This window comes from Rhizophagus irregularis, chromosome 9, assembly GCF_026210795.1.
Source record: "Rhizophagus irregularis chromosome 9, complete sequence".
NCBI lineage: Eukaryota > Fungi > Glomeromycota > Glomeromycetes > Glomerales > Glomeraceae > Rhizophagus > Rhizophagus irregularis.
The window spans coordinates 3,244,867-3,267,742 of NC_089437.1; the positions used below are offsets into that span (position 1 = coordinate 3,244,867).

General features: G+C 27.9%; 9 protein-coding genes across 9 annotated transcripts; 5 read left to right on the forward strand and 4 right to left on the reverse strand.

Annotated features, from left to right (window-relative positions):
- Positions 1–9: 9 nt before the first annotated feature.
- OCT59_029756 (uncharacterized protein) lies at positions 10–2,240 on the reverse strand. Its single transcript, XM_025318159.2, has 9 exons — positions 2,137–2,240; positions 1,980–2,058; positions 1,826–1,884; positions 1,355–1,746; positions 1,154–1,273; positions 556–1,084; positions 443–477; positions 267–347; positions 10–177 (listed from the first exon to the last, which is right to left on the reverse strand). Exons 1-9 carry the CDS (start codon positions 2,171–2,173, stop codon positions 142–144), a joined length of 1,368 nt encoding a protein of 455 aa, XP_025176875.1. The 5' UTR covers positions 2,174–2,240; the 3' UTR covers positions 10–141.
- Positions 2,241–4,747: 2,507 nt separating this feature from the next.
- Positions 4,748–5,623, forward strand: OCT59_029757 (uncharacterized protein). The gene is made up of 4 exons (XM_025318157.2): positions 4,748–4,886; positions 4,951–5,020; positions 5,096–5,237; positions 5,302–5,623. Exons 1-4 carry the CDS (start codon positions 4,816–4,818, stop codon positions 5,472–5,474), a joined length of 456 nt encoding a protein of 151 aa, XP_025176873.1. The 5' UTR covers positions 4,748–4,815; the 3' UTR covers positions 5,475–5,623.
- A 1,599-nt stretch (positions 5,624–7,222) lies between these two features.
- OCT59_029758 (uncharacterized protein) lies at positions 7,223–8,709 on the forward strand. Its single transcript, XM_066146099.1, has 3 exons — positions 7,223–7,417; positions 7,500–8,223; positions 8,301–8,709. Exons 1-3 carry the CDS (start codon positions 7,331–7,333, stop codon positions 8,456–8,458), a joined length of 969 nt encoding a protein of 322 aa, XP_065994861.1. The 5' UTR covers positions 7,223–7,330; the 3' UTR covers positions 8,459–8,709.
- On the reverse strand, positions 8,666–10,531 carry OCT59_029759 (uncharacterized protein). The gene is made up of 9 exons (XM_025318155.2): positions 10,361–10,531; positions 10,228–10,293; positions 10,028–10,122; positions 9,778–9,928; positions 9,302–9,718; positions 9,201–9,236; positions 9,096–9,129; positions 8,933–9,000; positions 8,666–8,855 (listed from the first exon to the last, which is right to left on the reverse strand). Exons 1-9 carry the CDS (start codon positions 10,520–10,522, stop codon positions 8,838–8,840), a joined length of 1,047 nt encoding a protein of 348 aa, XP_025176871.1. The 5' UTR covers positions 10,523–10,531; the 3' UTR covers positions 8,666–8,837.
- A 127-nt stretch (positions 10,532–10,658) lies between these two features.
- Positions 10,659–12,463, forward strand: OCT59_029760 (uncharacterized protein). The gene is made up of 2 exons (XM_066146113.1): positions 10,659–11,737; positions 11,821–12,463. Exons 1-2 carry the CDS (start codon positions 11,129–11,131, stop codon positions 12,325–12,327), a joined length of 1,116 nt encoding a protein of 371 aa, XP_065994862.1. The 5' UTR covers positions 10,659–11,128; the 3' UTR covers positions 12,328–12,463.
- On the reverse strand, positions 12,318–14,168 carry OCT59_029761 (uncharacterized protein; the record flags this gene model as incomplete). Its single annotated transcript, XM_025318153.2, has 10 exons — positions 12,318–12,544; positions 12,617–12,693; positions 12,761–12,798; positions 12,927–12,990; positions 13,059–13,090; positions 13,166–13,306; positions 13,386–13,453; positions 13,527–13,621; positions 13,690–13,735; positions 13,811–14,168. 10 exons carry the CDS (start codon positions 14,166–14,168, stop codon positions 12,480–12,482), a joined length of 984 nt encoding a protein of 327 aa, XP_025176869.2. The 3' UTR covers positions 12,318–12,479.
- A 100-nt stretch (positions 14,169–14,268) lies between these two features.
- OCT59_029762 (uncharacterized protein) lies at positions 14,269–15,679 on the forward strand. The gene is made up of 2 exons (XM_025318152.2): positions 14,269–14,778; positions 14,861–15,679. The coding sequence occupies exons 1-2, from the start codon at positions 14,308–14,310 to the stop codon at positions 14,960–14,962; spliced, it is 573 nt and encodes a 190-aa protein (XP_025176868.1). The 5' UTR covers positions 14,269–14,307; the 3' UTR covers positions 14,963–15,679.
- Positions 15,680–16,105: 426 nt separating this feature from the next.
- Positions 16,106–19,964, forward strand: OCT59_029763 (uncharacterized protein; the record flags this gene model as incomplete). The annotated part of the gene is made up of 14 exons (XM_066146127.1): positions 16,106–16,343; positions 16,713–16,831; positions 16,993–17,097; positions 17,368–17,433; positions 17,507–17,575; positions 17,652–17,770; positions 17,845–17,964; positions 18,038–18,219; positions 18,291–18,335; positions 18,411–18,455; positions 18,517–18,638; positions 18,722–18,763; positions 18,840–19,247; positions 19,333–19,964. 14 exons carry the CDS (start codon positions 16,106–16,108, stop codon positions 19,663–19,665), a joined length of 2,013 nt encoding a protein of 670 aa, XP_065994863.1. The 3' UTR covers positions 19,666–19,964.
- Positions 19,677–22,030, reverse strand: OCT59_029764 (uncharacterized protein; the record flags this gene model as incomplete). Its single annotated transcript, XM_025309340.2, has 4 exons — positions 19,677–20,404; positions 20,494–21,239; positions 21,320–21,566; positions 21,652–22,030. The coding sequence occupies 4 exons, from the start codon at positions 22,028–22,030 to the stop codon at positions 20,139–20,141; spliced, it is 1,638 nt and encodes a 545-aa protein (XP_025176866.1). The 3' UTR covers positions 19,677–20,138.
- Positions 22,031–22,876: the final 846 nt, after the last annotated feature.

Here is a 22,876-nt window from a genome sequence, read left to right on the forward strand (position 1 = left end):
AGTGTTATTAAGAAACTTGTTAAATTATAAAATATTTTTTTTTTTTATAAATTACACCAAAATTACAATTAAATAAATTCTATATTCTATAATTGCCCTTTTTAAATAACCCTTAATACCCATTATTATTATTTTTTCCACTTACGTCTGCCTCGTTTGAAGTAAAAGTTGATTTTTCTATTATAATAATACAAAAATTTTGTATATATTATTATTTACGATTAATAAATTAAATAAATTGAATAATTAATTTATCATCAACATACCAGTGCAATTAAACTATTACGTTGTTCAGGTGATAGTGAGTCAATTTGCTGTTGTGGAAGATTAAGCACTTGCAAAAGAAGCTAAACCGAATAAGAAAGTGGTGTTAAATAAATCGATCAATAAATATCTCTTTTATGAATATGATTAGTCTTATTGTATCTTCTAATGTACAAACCTGCTTTTGGCTTGCTTCCTGTATCTGTAAATCGTCTATATAAAAAAAAACTTATCAGCAAAAATTTAAACAAACTTCTAATCTATTTGAATATATAAAGATATAATTTTTACTTAAGTTTACATTTCCACCAACATATGATGTTTGAGTTCCTGTATTGCCCATAACCGATAGCATTCCGGTTGGCATACCCATTGGTGGTTGTATTGCTTGTTGTAAGGGTTGAGGAATTGATTGCTGTATGGGTGGTGGTTGTTGCTGCATTGGTGGTGGTTGTATGGGAGAAGGTTGAATCGGTTGTTGTTGCATGGGTTGCTGCATCATTGGTTGCGGTTGTGGTGGCATTCCATACATTGGTGGTGGTTGCTGCTGTTGTTGCTGATGTTGTTGATGTTGTTGTTGATGTTGTTGTTGATGTTGTTGTTGATGTTGTTGTTGATGTTGTTGTTGATGTTGTTGTTGATGTTGTTGTTGATGTTGTGGTTGAGGTTGATGTTGTGGTTGAGGTTGATGTTGTGGTACTACGGGAGCTGGAGGAACGTTTGGAGTAACGTTTGGAGGTCCAAAATTAACTACTTGATTAGTATTTTGTACCGGTGCGGGTTGATTTTGTTGCTGCGGCGCGGTTTGGGCCAATAAACTCTTAAGAAAGATAAAGCAAGATTAGCATTCTTTTTTAAAACATAAAAGAAAAAAGGCTTATATACGTACCGGTAATATTGATGGATCAATAAGATTTAATTGTACCATTATTTGAAATAATGAATATGATAATTGAGGATTTTGCGTTAATAGTATACGAGCTTGTTCATAATGAGTTTGAATGTATAACTATTTTTTAAGGTACATTTCATTATTAGCTTATTGATTTTTTTTTTAAAAAAAAAAGGTCCTTTGAATGAAAATTTTTACCTTCATTGTTGACAAAATCTCAAGAAGTTGAGCTTGATTCATTGAATTTTCAGCTTGTGACATATTTTCTATCGTTTGTTGTTGCTGTTGTGCTGTAGTTGATGGTGGTGAAACAATTTGAGGAGGTGGTGTTTGTCGTGATGGTGGTGGGGGTTGTGGTTGTGGCTGTGGTTGTGGCTGCGGTTGTCGTTGCTGCTGCTGCTGCTGCTGTTGTTGTTGTTGTTGCTGTTGTTGCTGCTGCTGTTGTTGTTGTTCATTATTCGTTCTTTCGCCCTGTGAAGCTGATGAAGAAGAAGCTGCTGGATCACCATCAGCATAATCAACTCTTAATTGTCTCCCGCCAACTTCAACATTATTCAAATTACGTACAGCACTTGCTGCAGTCTCAGTATCTTTCAAAATTAATTATATAATAATATTTATTAATTATAAGAATTATAAAAAATCGATCAAAAAATCGAATTTACATACCATGATATTCACAAAAACCATATCCTCGAGGTCTTCCTGTATCTCGATCGAAAACAAGACTAGATAAATAATTAAGATAAATAACAATTAAAAAAATTTTTTATAATTTTTATTTATTAACTAATATAAAGTAAAAACTTTATGTAAAACAAACCGAAAAGATAATACGGGTCCAACTTCTTTAAAAACTTCCGTTAACTGATCTTCGGTGAGTTCATAAGGAATATTTCCAACTAAAATGAAAAAGAAAAATAACACAATGTTAATCGTTTGAAAAGTCATCACTAACTTTATATATAAAAAATATTTACCAAAGACAATATTTGAGCCCCGTGATCCAGTACTCATATTAAACTTTTATTTATTTTAAAAAAAAAAATTCCAGACAATCTGATCTAAATTACGAAATTGTAATAATAAAAATAAACTTTTTTTAATTTCCACGTATTATGATAAACAGAAACCACCTACAAAAAATTGAAAAAATTGGCATGTGATCTGTAGTAGGCGCGCGAGATTGATCATCAATTCATCAACGTGATAATTTTATAATGGACGTACTAATGACATCTATAATTCAAGTATAGGACGAATTCCAAAGGAAAAATCTTTTAAGAAAGATATTTATTTGTAAGTTGAAATGCTTACATTCAGAATTGAATCAGAATTAATGTTGAACCTAAACTTTAAAAGATATTATTAGTACGAAAGCTGAGGATAGTTCAGGTGGGACAACCAAAAAAAAAACTTTGGCAAAGAATATACTGAAACTTAAATTGATCAAAAAATAGTTTAATCTGTATCATTTAATCGAACAGGTCTTTTACAGAAAATATTTTAGTATCCTAATAAAAATACAAATAAAATATTTATAGTATTTATCCATTATTTGATGCAACAATAACAGCGTATTTACATGTATATAATATTGTTAACAATAAAGCACCATCTTTCTTTGATTGGTTTCCATATTTTAAAAACAAATGCTGTGTAGATCGAACTTTTTTAAGCTATATAGTTTTTGTTTTTAACTCGGATATAGATAAAATCCGATATAGTTTGTCATGTAAAGAACGACGCTATAAATAATGCGCACTATAAATACAAGCTCTTTTAAACCTCTTCCTTATAACCATTTGTCTTTTAAGCTAAATAATAAAAAAATATGCTACAATTGATTCAAAATTGGGGTGATAGGACTATAAAGTACCTTTTGAGTTCTAAATGAAATTAATAAAATTGTTTTTTTTTATAACATTTTTAATATTAAATCAATTTAATTTATTCACTATAGCATTTCAAGAAGATTATTGAGAAATCACCCTTTAATTAAGGTAATTTTTCTTTTTTTCATATCAAATCATCTTTAAATCTAAATCTATTAACAAATTATGTGTATATATATATATATTCTTTTTAGTTTATCATTCGTATCATTGCGATATGTGTTATTTTCGCGATTATGCCCATATTGTGGCTTTTTATCGGATTAATTATTTGGATTTTGTTCATCAGTACGAGTATGTTCGGTGTCGATTTCATTTATTTGATGAAGACAGGAATATTTTACAATTTTTATTGACTCTTCAATAGTTTGCATTGTGGGATTCTTTATTCCAATCGCAATATTTTGTGAATTTTTTAATAGGTTACTGATATGGGTTAATCAAATAAAGTATCTGTAGAAGTTTAATAAAGTTTTTTTTTTAAAAAAAAAACTTTATTTCGTTCGAATCTTCTGAAAGCCGGTTTCTTAGTAGTTCAAATTTTCACTATATCCAAGTATTATTACATAATAGTGAATGGAATCCTGTAATAACAAGAATTTGTTCTAGTAAAATTATTTTTTAACATTAAAAATTTTTTTGAACTGGTTTTTATCATTATTGGAAAATCTGCCAATCTCACTTTTTATTTATATCTGTTAAACATATTAACATAGTATGCAAAGCTTCTGGACTTCCCGGTAAGTAATTCATCTACTTTAGATATTTATGAAGTTATTATTGGTATTATTAGCAGTTGAGGAATAGATTTATAGACAGATTTCAGCAAGGCCGATATCATTAAAAGATTTTCTGTCAGTTGCTGGCACTCCTTTTCAAATCTAGCATCGTTGGTATCATATGACGTATCACATGGCCGCAAGACGACCCTATTAGGAATATTTTCAAATGCCAAGCATAAACCATTCGGAGCCAATAGATTTGGTAACATATATAGGAGAAGCTTATTTTTCAAAGACTTGGATAATGATTGCTAAAAAGTTAAGGAGTGCACAAAAAAACGAACGCTGTAATGCATTTAATTCACTATGGATAAGGGTAAAAAAGGGAAGATAAAAAATATATTTAAATTAAATAAAATAACAGTATTTTTTTTTTTTTATCTTGATATCATTTTTTAAATCCAATATTATTTTTAATCTTAGATTCCCAACAAAGTGCAAATTTATTTATTTATTTTACAGAAAGAGTAACTAATCTAAAAAGTAGTAAACCCTATTAAAACACTCAGTTTCTATAATCCTTTAAGTCCCTTAACTAAAGAGTGCCGCCTTCCCTCGCCTCGTAGGACTACAGAAATTAATATTCTCTTTGATAATCACGTGATATATATATAATTTTTTATGCATGATAAGATTACTGTGCATCAAATCTCGGACTTTTTTCACATATAAAATAGTTTAGATTGTTTAATTACTTTTATATCCATATTTTTCGATGAAAATCCTAAAAAAGTTAGCAAAGAAATTTGATAACGTGTGAATTTCATGTTGTTTTGATTTTATGTGTTTCATAATTAAATTTCCTTTACGTACTTTTACGTATCAGATGTTAATCCAATTACGTAATTAAATAATCGGCATGACACGCAGTGTATATTTTTTTTAAATTCAAATATTGTTTACTTTTTTTGTGATAACCATTTTTCTTTCCCAAGAAAAAAAAAATTGATATTTTATAGACCGTTTTCTTTATTCTATCTTAATGAGCAGTAATATGACACAAGAACATCTAATTAAAAACTTAGGAGATGAGATTAAAGTAAAAACCGGAAGGTAAATAAGAAGATTTTATGAGAATAACGAAAAAATTATATTAATATTTTCCAATTTTATATAGATTTATAAATCACGCGGAACAATGCTTTCATAAATATCAAGCTTTTGCAAAAGACTATCCTTTTATTGGGGTAAGTAATAAAAATATACATATTATAAAATTTCTTATTAAAATAAAGATATTGATAATTCGTTTTTTTTTTTAGCTTTTCATTGCAATATTTTTCATTTTTGCAATTTTACCCGTATTATGTTTCGTTGTATTCTCATTATTCACCACTTTTGTAACATTAGGTGGTGCAATTGGTATTGGATTATTCTTATGGCTTTTATTCCTTAGTATTTATGGTATGTTCTTATTTGATTTTTATTTCAATACTTAATTTTTTTATTAACAAAATTTTATTTATAGGATTCTTTCTTTTAATTTCACTTGTTTGTATTTTCTTTATTACTTGCACTGTGTTTTTTTGGATTGCTCTTGCAGCATTAATTGGTAGAATAATATTTAAATATATTGATGAACATAATCAAACAAGTGAGAGTTTTGATAATCATGAAACTGTGAATGCGATCAAACCTTAATATGATAAAAAACATTTTAGAAAATTTTTTTATTGTTATTATAAATATAAACACACACACATATGTATATTTTATTTATTTACTTGTACATATAATTATTCCTTGATTAAATAAAGTAATATTAAAATATTAAAATTGCAAATAATCCATAAATATTTTTTACTGTCTTGGTGTCTTCTTTTAATAGTTATACTGCGCCACTAAAATCATAAATTTTGAAAAATTCGGCCCATTTACTTTTTACTTTGAATTTAGACTATACTCCCGTAGCGTATTCCCGATTTTAGACCATTATCCCGATTCCCGACAATCGTGACTCAGGGGGACCTGCAACAGAAGATTAGAATATATCCTTCATTCTGGAAATATTTTCAATGAATTGCTTAAAGAAAATAAAGTAGAAGCCTATAATTGAAGAAATGTCATCAATTTCTTTCGTTGATTATTCAATATTTTCATTCTTTATCCGTGTAGAGGAATTTATGTATCTTTTAAAGCTAAAAAACATGTTTTATCATTTGACACAAATATGAAAATAATAACTTTTGAACTTAAGAATTTTTGCAAAGAAATTGGTTTAAAAACTTTTTAATTTTTAATAGAATTTTCATTTAATATTTTTTATATTTTTTTTTTAAGAGTATATAATGTATTATTGTATGTATGTATATATTATTATAATATTCGGTCGGTAATCTTTAAATAATCTAATGATTAATTTGTATGTTGAACTTTCCCCTATTCAAATCTTTTAATAATTATGGAATATTTGATTGGTATTTTTGGTATATCAGAAATCAGAATATCATTTCATCATATAGAATTTTATATAAATTAAGGATCGACTTTTTTACTTAAATATATAGTATAAACAAAGAGCATGTCAAAAAAAAAAAATCGGCAACAATTTTAACCGATATATTATATATACTAAAGAAATCGATTTTTACTTGTCAAAAAGTTATCTTTTCACAGATCTAAGAATTAAAGGAGGTAACATATTTAATTGGTAATTATATCCGTTCATTTTAATTATTTAATATTAGACGTACAGTATATCAGATGATATCGAATTTTAAGTTTCTATTTATTTATGAGTATCTTAAGGATCTTTAAATGTTAAAATTTACATTTTTTTAACCCTTGTTTTTGAAACATCATCCCAACAACAACAATCCATTTTTAATATATTTTTTCTTTGTTTTTGTAATAGTTAACCAAGCTTTAAAAAGTTAATCTAGCTTTAAAAATAAATATCAGATTTTTAGACCCCGACTTTAAAATCCCGAATTAAAAATTATTTTGATTCTTTACCATAATTTATTTCATCACAATACTTTTTATAGAGTAGATTAATTGATGATTGTTAAATTCTTTTATATAGAAAACAAGTTTATAATAAACGCCACATTTTCACAATTATTCAAAATTAATAGAGTCAACAAAACGAATATAAGGGGTAAATTCTCACATTAGATATCAGACTCTCGCATATCAATCATGTGATTTTAAGTTTTTTAAACTCTTATTTGTAGTATTTATAATTAATTTATTACTTAATTTGTACAATTCTATATTTTATCTAATATGTAAATCGGTTAAACAAAAAAAAAAATTATATCAATTTATCCATTATGTATACATATCCACAATTTTATTTAACCATGTGAAAGACGAGTCGATCGTCATTAAGTAATTAAATTAAAAATTTACTATAAATATTTCCAATTTTTTTCTTTACTTACTCCAATCTTTAAATTAATATTATTATTAATTAATCAATCTTTTTTTATTTGAAAAAAAAAAAAAATTTATTGACATATTAACATATTTTTTTCTCATTGATTGAAAAAAAAATGTCGTCTAATTCTAATTCTGTTAATGTGATTGAAGAATGGACCTCTAGACCAGATGGTGTTGAAATCTATACAAAAAAATGGATGGTAAAATATCATACATATGATTCATAATTATTAACTTTCGAATCTTTTTCTCATCTCTTTCTTTTTTTGATTATCGAATTAGTCTGTCATTGACCCTCCGATCGCAACTGTTGTATTTTTACATGGTTTCGGTGACCACGTTAATCGTTTCAATCATGTATTTGAGAGATTCGCTTTAAAAGGTGTTGAAGTTCTCGGCTTTGATCAACGTGGATTTGGTAAAACTGCCGTTCGTAATAAGAATCCTGGTCATACTGGTGGTTGGAAGATTGTTACTGGAGATATTACAGGATTTCTTCTTGCTAATAGGCGTCAAAATATTCCTCAATTTTTATTTGGTCATAGTATGGGTGGTGGTCTTGCTGCTAATTATGCTTCTGATGGCCCGGAAAAAGATAATCTAGCTGGTATCGTTTTATCTTCTCCTTTAATTGCATTGGCTCCTCAAGCAAGAGTACCGAAATCTGCTGTAACTTTAGCAAATGCTTTATCAAAAGTTATACCTAATTTGACTGTTCCCGTGATGTCCTTGGATAAAAAATATATTTCTAGAAATCCAAAAGAAATTGAAAGATATCAAAACGATGAATTAATTCATCGTATTGGTTCTTTACGTGGTCTTGCAGATATTAACTACGGTATTAGATCAGTTTTAAGGGAAAAATATAAAAATATTACATTACCTACCTATATTTGCTTTGGTACTAGTGATGGAATTAATGATATTAATGCTGCAAAAGAATTCTTTGATAAAATTCCTTCTCAAGAAAAAACTTGGCGAGAATGGTCTGGTTTTTATCATGAAAGTATGTAAAAAAAAAAGTTCATAAAATGTTGGTTAACATAAGTAACTGCTTTTCTAAACTAAATTTCTATTTTGTAGTGCATCATGAAGACGAAAGATATTCGGTCATTGATGATTATCTTGATTGGATCTTAAATAGAGCTGTTTCTAATTCTAAAAAAAAGAATATTCAGATTTCTACTTCAAATAGTAGTGGTGCTATCTCTTCTTCTCCTTTAGCTCTCGCTTCTGCATGATTTAGTAGATTTTATTTATTTATTGATTAATTATTTTTTTCGATTTTTTCCCTTGTATATTATTTCTTACTCTTTAGAAAGACAAAATAATTTAAATAATTTAAACAAATTACCCCCAATCAAATACGTATAATTACTATTAAGAATATGTAATCCATTAAATTAATTTATTTAATAATGTTTCTACTTCTAAATATTACTGTTTCTAGTTAAATAATAAAGTTATTTATTAAAATAATACTTTTTTTTAATTATTTTCATTTGTATCTTATATTTAATTTACAACTAATTATTTTACTAAAATCTTTTTTCTTCGCTATAATTGTGAATTAGAATATTATCTATACAATATATCTTACCTTGAACATTTTTTCCAATTTTACCTTCCTTTTCGTCCCTATTTTGCAAAATAGATGGAAAAAAATTGGTATTTATTTATTTTATCAAAAAAAAAAGCATTCTAAAATAGCCTACATGATAAAGTCCAGTATAATATCCAGAATAATACCATGCCATTATTAAGTTAGTAAGTGCTTCATCGTCTAAAACATTTAGTATATATAATAATTTTTTTTTAGAAAAAAGGTGAAATGATTTCTAAAAACAGTTTCTATTAATATTTATATTAATACTTTACCAAACCCAGACATTGGAGGGGCCATATTTGATGACTATAAAAAATTAACATATTTGAGCACCCGAATCAAATACATAAATAAGAACATTAATTTAATATATTAACCTTTGGCCTCAACCCGGGAAACGCGTGATTAGGATCCTAATTAAAAAAGAAACTTTAATATTTCTAATAAAAATAATTTAAATAAAATAATACATACTTACACTATGCATCGATGGATAAAAATGTGGAGGTGGTTGTGGACCCGGACCCGGAGCAGGAGGTGGGGGTGGGGGTGGAGGTGGATAATAATTGGAGAACCCGTAAGCAGAATAATGTTCTCCATTGTAATATGAATCATGAGCATTTGCATTAGAATAGCTTGTTGTGTCTTCTTCTGTTGGAGGTAGCTGACTTTCTCCTTGATCTTCTTGGGTGTCCATAGTTCCCTTAAACTGTTCACCAAAAGGATGTGGTGGTATAGGCGCAGTTGAGGATGTTGCTGATGGAGGTGGATATGAATAATATCCTGGAAAATTATGAGCGTAAGAAGAGTATGCTGCAGTCGTTCTCATGGGTCGAGATTGATAAGAGGTGTCTTGACCGCTTGAAGTTGAACCGGTAGCAGTTTGAGGTTTGATCTTTATTAAAATTAAGAGTTATTCCTTTTTAAGTGATAAAAAAAATAAATAAATTTTACCTGTCCCGTTTCTTTGATTTTTTGTTCAGGTGGTTTTTGTACATTTTGTTTTTGTTCTTTGACTGAAGTTTTCATGGATGTGGAAGCACCTTCATTTATATCGAACGTAGAAGAATTATCTTCCTTGCCTACATTGACTGATTCTTCTGTTCTAAAATTGAAATAATAAGGTAATAAGATATACTGTTAGTTAGTTATTTAATATCCAGTTTATATTCGAAACATTGATATTTTTTATTCTTATTCTTACTCTATCACTTTGTTAATTGAAGAAGAAGTGGGTATTGTATTGGAAAGTTTATTGCCTTTCGTATTAGTTTTATTTACTTTGATACTATGAAAATCCTACAATGATAAATGAAAACATTATTTACTAATATCATAAGAGTTCTGTAAGCCGTAAATGCGAAATTAGGAATGAGATAATTCAAGTTCAATTCGATTAGTTACCTGATATTCTTTCACAGCGATATCCCAAGCAGCTATCAACGCACTATCATCCCAAGCATCCCCTTCCTATTAATGAAAGATAAAACATTAATTATAAAGAATATAAGTATGAAACCCTAAAAAAAAAATTTACCTCTTCTTCGTCTCCTCCGTCTAAAATTGCCGAGTCCTCTATCTCGTCTTCGTAATACTCATTATCTTCAGAAATATCCATAAGTTTATGCTGACTTGGAACTCTAGAGTCTTGTGAAATATCTTGAGAAGAAGGTTCTGAAAATTCGAAATAAGTACTCATAATTGTGTTATATTTGTATAAAAATCTATAACAGGCTTATCAGAACTTTTTTTTTTAAAGTACAATTTGAATTCTGATTGGTTGATTTTATCTGATGATGGGCAACAAAAGTTTAATCCATAATGATAATAAATTTGGCAACCTCTGTTCTTTGGTAAGGTCTCACAAGTCTCACAAGTCTCACAAGTCTCACATTGAGAAATAATAACGACTATTTCAAGTTTTTTTTTTTTACTTTCACGTAAAATGAGTTCACACGCCATTAAAACATGATTTACACAGTTGATAAGATTAATTTTACCAATCAAAACAATAAAAAATCGTTGTCATTGGAACAAATAACTTTAAAAAATTCCCAAATTCTCTTTTTTCCCCCTCAAATTATACCTTTTTTATTCTACCTCTTTTATTTTTTATTTTTTTAGTTTAAAGAGATTAGTGAATATTATTTAGGTTATAAAAAAGAATAAAGAATTACTTGTGTTTTTATTATTAATACCAAATTCACTTTCTATGGACAATTTTTTAAGAATTACAAATAACTATAAGAAAGTTTTTTCAGGAATTACATATTATTGTGAGAAAGTTATTCAATAATTAAAAATAATGTCTTCTTATAGTTTTCAACCCACGACTACAAGACGTCTTCCAACATATCATTCAACGCATCCTGGATTTCACACTCGAAAACAACAAATTCTATCCTCTTTAAATTCTTCAGATACTAATTCTAGGATAGATAAATCTCCAAAAGGATCTGTTGATGAAGCAATTATACCTTTAATTGAATTATTAAATAGGCATGATGATTATGTTACAACTAGTAGTTGTTCTGGAAGAGTTTCAATTTATTGTGCTGGTAAAGGAATAAAGAGATTCCTTAATAGTTCTAATAAGAATAAAACTGAAAATGCTAATAATTATCATAATGACGTTAATGAAGAAATTGATAATGTTAAAGATGAAGATGAATTAGAAGTAAATGAGAATGATGTCAGACATTCGATGAAAGGTGGTGGAAGATGGTTATATGTTACTCATTCACACATTGATTTACCAAAAGAGAACAACAAGGAAAAATTGAATGAATTCTTATTGAAAAATATTTTTGGTGCCGATTGTGATAACGTAATATTGTTAACAGACCAAGATAGTGACCCTTATAACGCGTTACAAGATGATAATAGAATCGTTTATTTCAAATTTGAACCTATGGTTAGTAAATTAATTTTCTATCAGTTTATTGTTTAACTTGTTATATTTTTTTTTATTTAACTTGTAAATTGTTATTTATTCAGATCCTACATGTAGAAGCAAGAACATTGGATGCTGCCAAGAATTTGCTCACTTCGGCCATTGATACTGGTTATCGTGAATCTGGTCTTTTGACAACTGCAAAAAGACACATGGTTGTAATTCGAAGCTCTCTTAAATTAGATACCCCTATCGCACGTTTGGATTCCACAAATCATAAATTATATCTTTTTGTAGATTTGTCTTATTTGTATTTACTAGTCACGTTGAGTAACCAGAAATTTGATGAAAATTCGAGGAGGATGAAGGAATTATATAAAAAATTGGAGGATCATCTCTTCACTGGAATTGGAAGTGGCGAAGATGGAATTACAAAATGCACTAAAGAGATTGGAAAAACGTGGGAAAATAAGGAAGAAAGAAGAGAAAGAAAACGAAGAGAAGGATTAGCAAGACAAATTGGATTGAGAAAAAGTGGAACTCTGAGTGATGGAAATGATGGCGATGTATCAACTGTAGACGATGAGAGTCAAGGTTTGGATAATGCTTAAGTTAACAATGCAGGAATCAAAGAATTATTTATTGAAAAAGGAATTTTCGGTCTAGAATAAATAAAAGCGTATTATTATAATAATATTCATATAAATAAATAAATAAATAAATTTAATTATCCTCTAGTATTATCCTAAATTATTAACGCATGTTATCTAAGTGGACTAAATGGAAGAGGAACCAAAACGTTTGATTCCATTTTTCGGACCAATCGCACTGTCAGAAAAGATAAATAAGTCAATGAATATACAAGAACATTAAATTTAGCAATTTAATATATCTAAATACCCGTTTTAAAAACAGTGTCGGCCCATCCGTCTACATTCCATGCTTGTTCACGAGTTATCTTACGACTTTCAAGGTCGCTAAAAATAGATATTATATTTATAAATATTCTTTGAAAAGATTCGTGTATTGCTTTGTTAAACTTACGGATATTGCCACATATGATGTACAAAATTTAATTCCCCCTATTAGTTAAGTTAGTTGGTGTACAGTATATATGTTCGTAATAAATTTAAAAAATTTGAATATAGTTGTTAGTACTAATTAAAGCATACCAGCGTTCATTCACAAAAAAAGTATTTTAATAGCACACCAATTGACAAAACCATGCCCCGACGGGTTCACAAAATTGTTTACGACACTCAAGTCCTCTTTTCCTGTAATAATACGCAACAACATTAGACACTAATTCACGTGACTTTGAAGCGGTCTAGATTTTAATTACCAGTGATTTTCCCATTCCAATAATCTGCCGGGCTGGTATATAATAAATGTGTGAATATTTCAAGTTTATAAGAGAATTTATAAAATAAGGGAGTCTATTAGTCGTACCTTGAGTCTGTAAGACCTTAATTCGTAGATTCCTCCAAGAGCAGCTGGGGGACTTGTTGCCCAGAAGGCAAATTCCAGGCAAATTTGGCTTTTCCGATTTTGAAGCATGGGACGCAATTTTTTAACAAAATTTTGATAATACTAGGAATGTAAGACATTAAAGTTAAAATACATTCCGATTATTTTTTATAATTAAATAATAAATAACAAAAGCACAAACTTGATCATTCTTTAATTGGTTGAGAGTTTCATGATAGCCAGTATATCCTTGATATTCCCAGATATGAACTGTGATCGATAAAATATTAATTTATACTCATTAAAGAGTCTTCAATAATAATAATAAATCACCAAAACTCACAAAAACTATCAAGGTCCCCAATTTCTGTTTGCCAACTACCGCACAAATGGACCGAATTTTTCGGATTATTGGCAATGCGAGGATAATGCTCGGAGCTTTATATTAAACAATAAATAAGTGATTATTTAAAGTTTAAAAAATAAGTGATCTGATTTTAACTTACATAAGTTTAATATAATCTTCTACGCAATCAGGTTTTATTTTATGTTCTATTCCATAAGAAAAGACAGAGCTAGGTTAAATTTATTTTTATGCAAATCTTTATTTTGAAGATAAATATATACTTTGTATTTCGTGAACATATTTTCCGCGCGCTATTAACTTTGAATGAGCTTGACTATCTTCTTCCTTGATTTGTGGGTTTCCATAAAGTATTTCTTGAAATATTGAACTCTTTTTATCCTTATTGTCTGTTTCCGACTTATTTTCAGAAATAGAACTTAATAGTCGAATCGAACCATGAGCACTTTTATTTTTTGCAAGCGTAGCTAAGGTTAAATTAAAAAAGTTTTTAAAAACACTTGATTTTTGCAAAATCATGGCGGAAGTTCGTTTAACTATGCATCGAGCATAAGCTTTATATATCGTAGATCTAATGTCGATCATCTGTAAAGCAAGTTGTGGAGAAACAGCATTTTTCATTACGTAAATTTATTAAATTTATGCCAGATCGACCAATTAGGATTCATTGTATTTACCTGTATTACCTAGCAATTAACAATTTTCCGTTAGATATATATTTGGAGAAGCATTCTTAATATAAGCCCATAACACGTAATAAATGGCTGAACAATCGTTTACTACTCTTACACGTACAAAGGAAATGGACGATATTTCCACTTTTCAAAATAATGATTTTAATGTAAATTCAAATCCTCAATTTAATAACGGACTTTCTAACGCTATTACTAATCATAATAGTGTACACAATTCACAACATATTGAACACCAACCGTTTACCACAACGCAACAAATGTCAAGTTCTTTTTATAACTCTCATATTTCTTCAACAATAGCTCCAGAGAAGAATGATGTTGATAGTAGTAATGGTTCAAGTGGAGAATATGGATTAGAGCTATGGAATAAAAGACGGGAACTGTGGATTAGAGGAAACAATAGCAATCCAGAATCTTCGTCCAACCGTGATAACCCTGCATTAGCTAATATTACACCAAATAATTATCATTCAATATACGATTCGTTGATTCATGAAAAGAAAAAGTTGGCAAAGCCAGTTCCATTGCCTTATGTGGTATGTTGTAAATAGTTATTATGCGCATTTGACGTATATATTTTCTATTTATGTATTTATCTATTTATTGATTTCCTAACAGATAAAGATATTGGTAAGTGGATGGCAAAGAGATGGAGTTTGGCCTAAAGATCAGCCGTCTGATCTTCCGTCAAATTCAAATGATCAAGCTTCCCCGCATTAGAATTATTTGTCGTCGAAGGCGAATGAAATTTTGGAAAAATAAAAGACTTTTTAGGGAATTAATAATCAAATTTTTTATTATAACCATTTTTATAACAGTTAAATATTAATTTGACATCTGATTTTCAGATCAATTTTATTATTATATAAATAATTTCAGGTAATGTAAAAAATTTAATTCTAAAAATTATTTATTTAATTTTAAATATTTTATTCGTTAGAAAATAATTATTAATCTATGAATTATTAAATTCATGTCAATATATTATATATTTACTGATTTAACACACAGTTTTTTACATTAATTTCCACATCAAACTCTTAACCCTTTATATTTTAGTTAAGGATTATTTAATAACTAATGAAAAAAAGTGTATTTAACTAAAAGTTTTATCTCAATTAATAAATTATGAAAAAGTAGTTAATAATAAAGTCGAACAATGCATTCAATTGCAACGTACTTTACATTCGAGATTCGTTGTGAATTCTATTTAAATGCAATGTATAATAATTTGATTTACTTTTTTTTTTACATTCGAGATTCCTCGTCAAGAAAATTATTTTCAACATCACTTTAAAACGGTAAATCCCATGTGATAATTAGATTGCATCTTTTATGGAAATCATTCATTTTTTTTTTTAGAAAAGCCTATTATTTATTTGTTTGTTAAAGGACTAGTAATATTACAAAGCAATAAATAAAATTCTCCGAAATTTGTATTATGTATCAAGACAGATTACAATCACGGGTTACGTTAAGTTGGGACGTGATTAAATATAGAAACAACCCCTAACAAAAATGAATACCATTAGTCCTCTCTAAGTAATTTGACATTCTATGATAGTCTTGATATAGACTACTTATCTTTTATCTAAGCCACTTTATGAAACTCGTGCTTATGTGCAAAGTATGAGTGACGGATTTCCTTTATGAATTGTGTAATTATTCGCGTTAACCTTTCAAGCAGTCGCGTAAGTTTGTGGAAGGTTAATGTACATAAATAATTACTATTATAAAAGGAGTTCATAACGAAACTTTAAAAAAAATCCTCCTTTAACTCGAGCAATTATTATATTTTGTAAAAAAAAAAAGTTGTTTCTTTGATTATATATACGATTATTTCTTAATAAGAAATTTATCTTAATGGATCGTCTCAAAGAACGTCATAATCCTTACCCTGAACGAAAACCCCTTAGTAACGTTAATGTCATTAAATGTAAAGGACGTGGTCGCGGGAAAAGTTTAAGAGTTCCGAGTGGAAATATACCCTTTGATAGAAATCCACAATTTCGCGGTCTTCAACCTCCAAGTCCTTTTTGGGACGAGACTAAAACTTTCGAGCCACCTCCAGCTCCAAATATGTTTGACCTTCTTATAAACGGTAAATTTTTATTTTAAATTTTTTCATCCAAATTTTTAAATATTATAGGCCAAAGAATAAGTCGATTGGTCCAATAATATGTTATCAGCCACATATTTAATTTCATCTCGCGCGTTTTTTTGAACTTCAACCTTTTTTTTTTATTGTATGAATTGTTAATTTATTTGTGATATACTTGATATTTGTATTATATTTCATTTAATAAAATGAGATTTTTTTTTATTTAAAGAAAGATAATTCCTTTTTAATTTTAATTTTTTAAGTTTGCAGAATTATTTTACAAATTCATTATATCTTCGTAAATAATTAAATTGAACTATTATTATTTTTTTTTCTCTCTTATCTTTATCATTAATTATTTATTGTTAGGTAATGAACATGGTGGCCAAGACACTAATGTTAAAATTAATAAAAATGATCCCGCTTTTCTTGAAGCGCGTCTTGCGCTTGAACGTCCTTGTCGAACCTTGTTCATTAGAAATATTCAGGTATAGTCATTAACTAAATGATCATTAAAAAAAAGATAAAACGTAAATTTAATTTCTGAACATCTGGTTAAACAAGATGATACGTAATTTATCCTAATTACTCGCTATTTGTTCATTGGGATTTACATAATGTTCTTTGCTTTTTGTTTCAAATTATATAGTATGGTACTAAAACTGAACTTGTTCGGTCGAAATTTGAAGAGTATGGAGAGATAAGAGATATCTTTGATATAATTGAGAAGAGAGGAATGTTATTTCTTAGTTTTGTAAGCCATCAGCATTTGCTACTATCTTTTATTTTATTAAATTTCTTTTGCTTTTTCTTTTCCTTTTTTGATTGATAATTACTAAAATGAGTAAACGAGAATTTATGTAGCTTGATCAATTTGACGCGTTTAATTTACATAAGTTACATGATTAAGACTTAAAAAGCATTTTTTTGATATCTAATTTCGATTCTCCCATCATTATATTATTTGAGACGCGTCAATCATTTTATTTTTACAATTATCATTTTATTTTCTTATACTTGTCAGTATGATATTCGAGCTGCCGAGAAAGCAAAGGTAGAGATGCAGAACTATGAATTTGGAGGTCGCAAGGTAAATCAAATCAATATATTAACTTAATCACTATTTTAACACATTTATTAACCTTCGCTGATCGAATTTTCAGATTGATGTACATTATTCATTACCAAAAGAGAATGAAGAATTAATTTATTGTGATAGGGATAAGAATCAGGTAATTACTAGATTAATTATAAATTTTTTTTTTTTGAACTTAAAATTTAGTAATTCCTGTTCTATAAACGTTTTAGGGTACACTTTTTATAACACTAAAAGAGGGAAAAGTTCCACTTGATAATGATGCATTAATAAGTCATTTTTCTCAATTTGGTGAAGTCAAAATTGTTAGAGAATATCGTACTCATCCAAAGTAAATGTTTTATTATTATACATATATTTATTTATATCTATTTGGGATAATTATTAATTGATGCGAATATGTAGTCAAAGGTTTGTAGAATTCTGGGATAGTCGAGCATGTATACGCGCTCATGATGCAACTTTAAATGCAGAATATAATGGAGGATATTTTGATTGTAAATTTGCTTGGGATGTATCCGCGAAGTAAGTATTTCCTAATAACTAATTTATTTCAAAGCCAAAAAAAAGTTATATTTACATAATTTTTATTCTCAAGACAAAGAGCGGGAAATATAATAAATCGTCTCTCAATAAGAGGAAACGAATTGGCAATTAATCGCCCTACAGATGTTAATAAATTCGAAAGAATTCCGTTTCACGAACATGCCGATGAAAATTTTATCAATAGACCAACTGAAGTTGAAGATTTTCTTAATCGATTGAGTCCACAACTTTTAAGTAAGTAGTGAAATTATAAATTTGTGATCAGTATCAAAAATTCATGTATATATTTATATATTATTTATTAGCTGGTGAAATGAATCAATGTTACCCTGAAAATGGATACCCATGTGGTAAATAAAAAATTGAATTATTTTTAATTTTCTAATTTTTTTGTTGTTGAAATGCTTTGCTTCTAATTGAAATAGCCCGAGATGTTAACGAATATTCGCCTGAAAATGGATATAATGGAGGTAAATTTGAGTAAATATTCAAACAATATTAGTTTGAAATTAATTCATAATGTTTTTTTAGCGGCATTTCCTTCACCACAATCCTCACAAAATTCTTCGCCACCAAATCAACGGGTTATATCTCAAACTCAATTCGCTCACATGAAGGCCGAAAACAAAAATATGATCGATTTTGGACCATTGGTAAATATTTAAAATATTTAAACCAGCCTTTTATAATAATTTTTATATTCGTTTATTTTTTAATTATTAATCGTGTAATTAAGTCGGAAACGGAACGTTTGGAACAAGCTAATAAGGTTCAACAGGTTTGTAGAATAGATTTTTTTTTTTTGCGAATCTTAAATTATGTAAATTATATTTATTTTTGCATCTACACGTTAGATGATTTCTATGATCGCGGCTACACAATTAGCTCAAGTTACCGCACAAGCACAGGCACAGGCACAGGCTCAAATACAAGTTCAGACTCAAGCTCCACAGTCAAATGGGCCGTTGTTTCCAGGACTTGTTGGAATATCACAAATGCATAATCACGCAACGTTTACACCTTCAATCAATTGTAATACAGTGAATCCTGTATTAGGTAATACGGTTTATAATAATAATGCGTTGGGAATTACTCCAGGTGTTAATCCTGTTGTGAATCCCGCATTTTTAAATGCGATTGTTAATGAGATTAGTGCTGGTCAAAACCTTCAAACTTCACAAGCTATTACTTCAGATAAGAATAATAATAATAACATTCAAAAATCTAACTCGATTCGCGTTAATGAATTGTTGGCTTTATTGGTACGTAAATTTATGATACATTTTAATACTAATAAATTTCATAATGAATAATAATAAACATACTCATTATCTTTTTTTTAAATAGGTTCAAAAACAACAAATTGAAGCGAATTCTGCTTTGTTACAACAGCAGCAACAATATGTTGGCACTAATCAATACACTCCTTATAATAACATTAATAACCAACAACACGTTGGTTTTCAATATCCTTTAATTTCTCAGCAACAACCTTTTCAACAAGTTACATCTTATTCAAATCCCTATGAATCATTACCAACACAACAGCAACCAATTCAATCTCAACAACAATTAACATCATTTATAAATCATTATGTTTCTTCACCTCAGTCATCAAATCAAACATCACCCCAACAACCCCAACAATCTCAACAACCCCAACAATCTCAACAACCGTAAACAACAAAAATTTGTCAAATGTCATTATAGCATTGAATTTTATTTTTTTTTTTATCCCCCTCAGGTTTATTCTAGCTAATTCATATAAAATTTCTTTTATATAATGTAAATAGCTTTTTTTTTCATTTGCTTTTTTTCTGAAAAGGAAAGGCATAAGAGGTTTTTTTTCATTTTTAAGAGGTTTAAATTTTATGTAGGTATAATAAGAAAGGAAGTGAAATGGGTTTAGTTTAAATTTGTTAGAATACTACAAAGGTAATAAAATAAAAACAATATCTATAAAATATCTTAATGTTTAAATGCATTGCTTTATAATTTACAATTAAAATGTAAATGCGAAAATTTTTTATCCTACTTAAATTCTGGAATTTACTGATATCATAGTTAAAGAGTATAACATACGTATATACGTTTTCATAAGATATTTTACAGAAAAAAATAAAAAAATAATAAATAAAAATATAATAATATCCTTAGTTGTACTTTGGAACTATACCGAAAGATAATAAAAAAGCAGCTGCTATTAGAAAAGTTACACCATACCAAATTAAATGAGGAGAAGTTACAACCAATATAGAATATAAAGCATTAAATACAACAGGGGAAATTATACGACCGATTGAATCTAATACACATAATGCGCCTAATAATTGACCTATTTGAGATGGAGCTACTAAATTTGTTTGTAGTGATTTTATTACCGAACCAGAAACACTACCTAATGAAGCTATTACTGACGCTATATAAAGAAAAAAAAGAAATTTAGAAAGATGAAATTTAAAACTATAAAAAAAAATGTATAGAAAAAAAAATCTTAAAGTTACTTACCTACGACGAACATAGAACTGGAAGTTGCTAAACCATACCCGGCATAAGCAAGCACATCAATAAATAATGCAAATCTAAGAATCCAAACTTCATATTTTCTTAAATGTTTTTCTTCATTATCCTCAATAGGAATTGGTTCATCATCATTATTATTATCAATATTAATTTGAACATTATTTTTTATATTATTTAAAAAAATATTCTTTTTGATATTTGATATTAATAAAGGGAATAAGATAAATAAAACTATTACTCTTGAAACACCAAGTATAATAAAATAATAACCTTGATCAACTAATGACCATTTAAATACCAAAGTTACATATAATAAAAATATAGCCTGTATACCCATTATAGCAGTTGTTAATAAAGTATTAATAGAAGCTAATATTAATAATGAATATTTTGTAAAAAAATCATCATTATTATTATTATTTCTATTATTTTTTTCAAATAATATAGTTAAAGGTTTTATAATACTATAAATTATCCATGATTTAAATAATTGATTCCTATCAAATGTTGAATTTGATTCTTGTTGACGTTTTAAATTTTCCGATAATTTTTCTTTTGTTAAAGATTCAGGTAAAATAAAAAGAAAATAAAAAAATGTCATAATATATACCGCGATCATTACATAAAATACTGAAAGTAAATTATCTGTTAATTCTATTATCCATCCTCCTATCGTTGGTCCTATAAATCCTGCAAAAAATGCTCCTTGCATCCATCCAAATATCACACTCCTATTGACAATAAAAAACGAAAGATTAAAATTTTTCTTGCCGCAGCAAATAACGTGATGACAAAAATAAAAAAAAAATACCTTTGTGTTGGAGAGGTACAATCAGTCGCATATGCGTAACTTGCCGAGATTAATGATAATAATCCGCCAGTAATTCCATCAAATAATGCACCTACTAATAAAAAGTATATTCCAAACGTATCTATATAGTTTCCGACCAATAATATATTTAATGTGGTCAATATTGATCCTGCGACTGCTATTAATAAACATATTTTACGTCCTTTTATGTCTGATAATAATCCAAGAGGTGCAAGAACAAATATCGCTAAACAAGTAAAAAAAAAAAAAATTTAGTTAAAATTAATTTATTTCCATTTTTGGAAAAAAATTAAAATTATTTGATTATTTACCTGGAACAGCAGAACATAAATCCAAAATCAAGAGAAATCGAGAAGTCATGGCTTGCACATCAGCATTATTACACCATTCATCAGGGTAATCATTAATTGGGTTAAGTAAAAAAGAAGTAGAAATGAATTGACTTTTGTTTGAATAATAATCATAACATACAGCCCTTAAATAAAATTGTATTTTTACGGTTATGCCTAATCCATTTATTATAGCTATTAGCATAAATGATGGTAATAGCCAATAAGCTGAAGCTGTTTTATACCATACTTTTTGGGTTTCTTTTTTTCTAAGAGTTGGAGGAGTTGGGGAAGTTGGGGAAGTTGGGGAAGTTGGTGATAAAAGTGGTTCAAGTTCATCAGACTTTGAATGCGTAGCCATAATTTTTTTTTTTTGTAATGAAAAAATAATTATGAAAAACGGGGGGAAAAGAAAAAATAGAGTGATTTTATAGACGGTGATCTTTCTTTTTCTTTTACTCTTGCTTATAAATTATTTTTCGGTTAAACTGAGCTTATCCTACCCAGTAATACTAAATATTTTGTGTAAACTGTTTAAAAGTGAGAGGGATTTTAAAGAAACTTTGATTGGTAATGTATGTAATACTTCCGGATCGATTTTACCCGGTACGCGTTTACAAATTATTAAAAAAAAAATTATGTAAATTTTTTTCTCATAATATATATTTTAAGGATTTTGTATTAAATTAAAAAAAAAAGACGACTTTTTTTTTCTCACAAAATGATTTAAAATTATTTAATTTTTTTTAAAAAAATTTGTAAGGATTTCATCATTCTTTAATACTTTTTATAAGTAAAATTGCCGAATTTGTGTAAATTATTCTAATTTTGTGGCGCCAATCAAATTAACGCGTAACAGAAGTTTATCAAGATATGAGAAAGTTTTACTTTAGAATTGGGATCGACGATTTTGACGAATACATTCTTTAAGTAAAAGGTTAAGTGCTTAAAATTTTTAAAGATACGAATCAAAGTTATGCTACATAGCCCGGAAAGTTCTTTTTTATATATATTCTTCATATGAAAAAAACCTATTTTGAGAATAGATTATCTTGCACTATTTCCTTTTGAAAGCTTTCCTCCATTAAAAATTGATCGATTTTTCATTTCAAAGATTTCTCAAGATTACATGATATTTTGAATGATTTCTAAAGCAGTTAAAAGTCAATGTTAAAAATGATTACTTTAGATAAGGCACATTTACAAT

Excerpts from the sequence above, each read along its gene's own strand:
- OCT59_029762 (XM_025318152.2), top strand. The coding sequence starts at position 14,308 with ATGGCTGAACAATCGTTTACTACTCTTACACGTACAAAGGAAATGGAC. Across the intron at positions 14,779-14,860 it reads CAGTTCCATTGCCTTATGTG|ATAAAGATATTGGTAAGTGG; the intron begins GTATGTTGTAAA and ends ATTTCCTAACAG.
- OCT59_029757 (XM_025318157.2), top strand. The coding sequence starts at position 4,816 with ATGAGCAGTAATATGACACAAGAACATCTAATTAAAAACTTAGGAGAT. Across the intron at positions 4,887-4,950 it reads ATTAAAGTAAAAACCGGAAG|ATTTATAAATCACGCGGAAC; the intron begins GTAAATAAGAAG and ends AATTTTATATAG. Across the intron at positions 5,238-5,301 it reads TTTATTCCTTAGTATTTATG|GATTCTTTCTTTTAATTTCA; the intron begins GTATGTTCTTAT and ends TTTTATTTATAG.
- OCT59_029756 (XM_025318159.2), bottom strand. The coding sequence starts at position 2,173 with ATGAGTACTGGATCACGGGGCTCAAATATTGTCTTTG. Across the intron at positions 2,059-2,136 it reads GGGCTCAAATATTGTCTTTG|TTGGAAATATTCCTTATGAA; the intron begins GTAAATATTTTT and ends TTTTCATTTTAG. Across the intron at positions 1,747-1,825 it reads TGGTTTTTGTGAATATCATG|ATACTGAGACTGCAGCAAGT; the intron begins GTATGTAAATTC and ends TAATTTTGAAAG.
- OCT59_029759 (XM_025318155.2), bottom strand. The coding sequence starts at position 10,522 with ATGAGTACTTATTTCGAATTTTCAGAACCTTCTTCTCAAGATATTTCA. Across the intron at positions 9,929-10,027 it reads TCAATTAACAAAGTGATAGA|AACAGAAGAATCAGTCAATG; the intron begins GTAAGAATAAGA and ends TTTCAATTTTAG. Across the intron at positions 9,130-9,200 it reads TTCCCGGGTTGAGGCCAAAG|TCATCAAATATGGCCCCTCC; the intron begins GTTAATATATTA and ends AATTTTTTATAG.
- OCT59_029760 (XM_066146113.1), top strand. The coding sequence starts at position 11,129 with ATGTCTTCTTATAGTTTTCAACCCACGACTACAAGACGTCTTCCAACA. Across the intron at positions 11,738-11,820 it reads ATTTCAAATTTGAACCTATG|ATCCTACATGTAGAAGCAAG; the intron begins GTTAGTAAATTA and ends TTATTTATTCAG.
- OCT59_029758 (XM_066146099.1), top strand. The coding sequence starts at position 7,331 with ATGTCGTCTAATTCTAATTCTGTTAATGTGATTGAAGAATGGACCTCT. Across the intron at positions 7,418-7,499 it reads TCTATACAAAAAAATGGATG|TCTGTCATTGACCCTCCGAT; the intron begins GTAAAATATCAT and ends TTATCGAATTAG. Across the intron at positions 8,224-8,300 it reads GTCTGGTTTTTATCATGAAA|TGCATCATGAAGACGAAAGA; the intron begins GTATGTAAAAAA and ends TCTATTTTGTAG.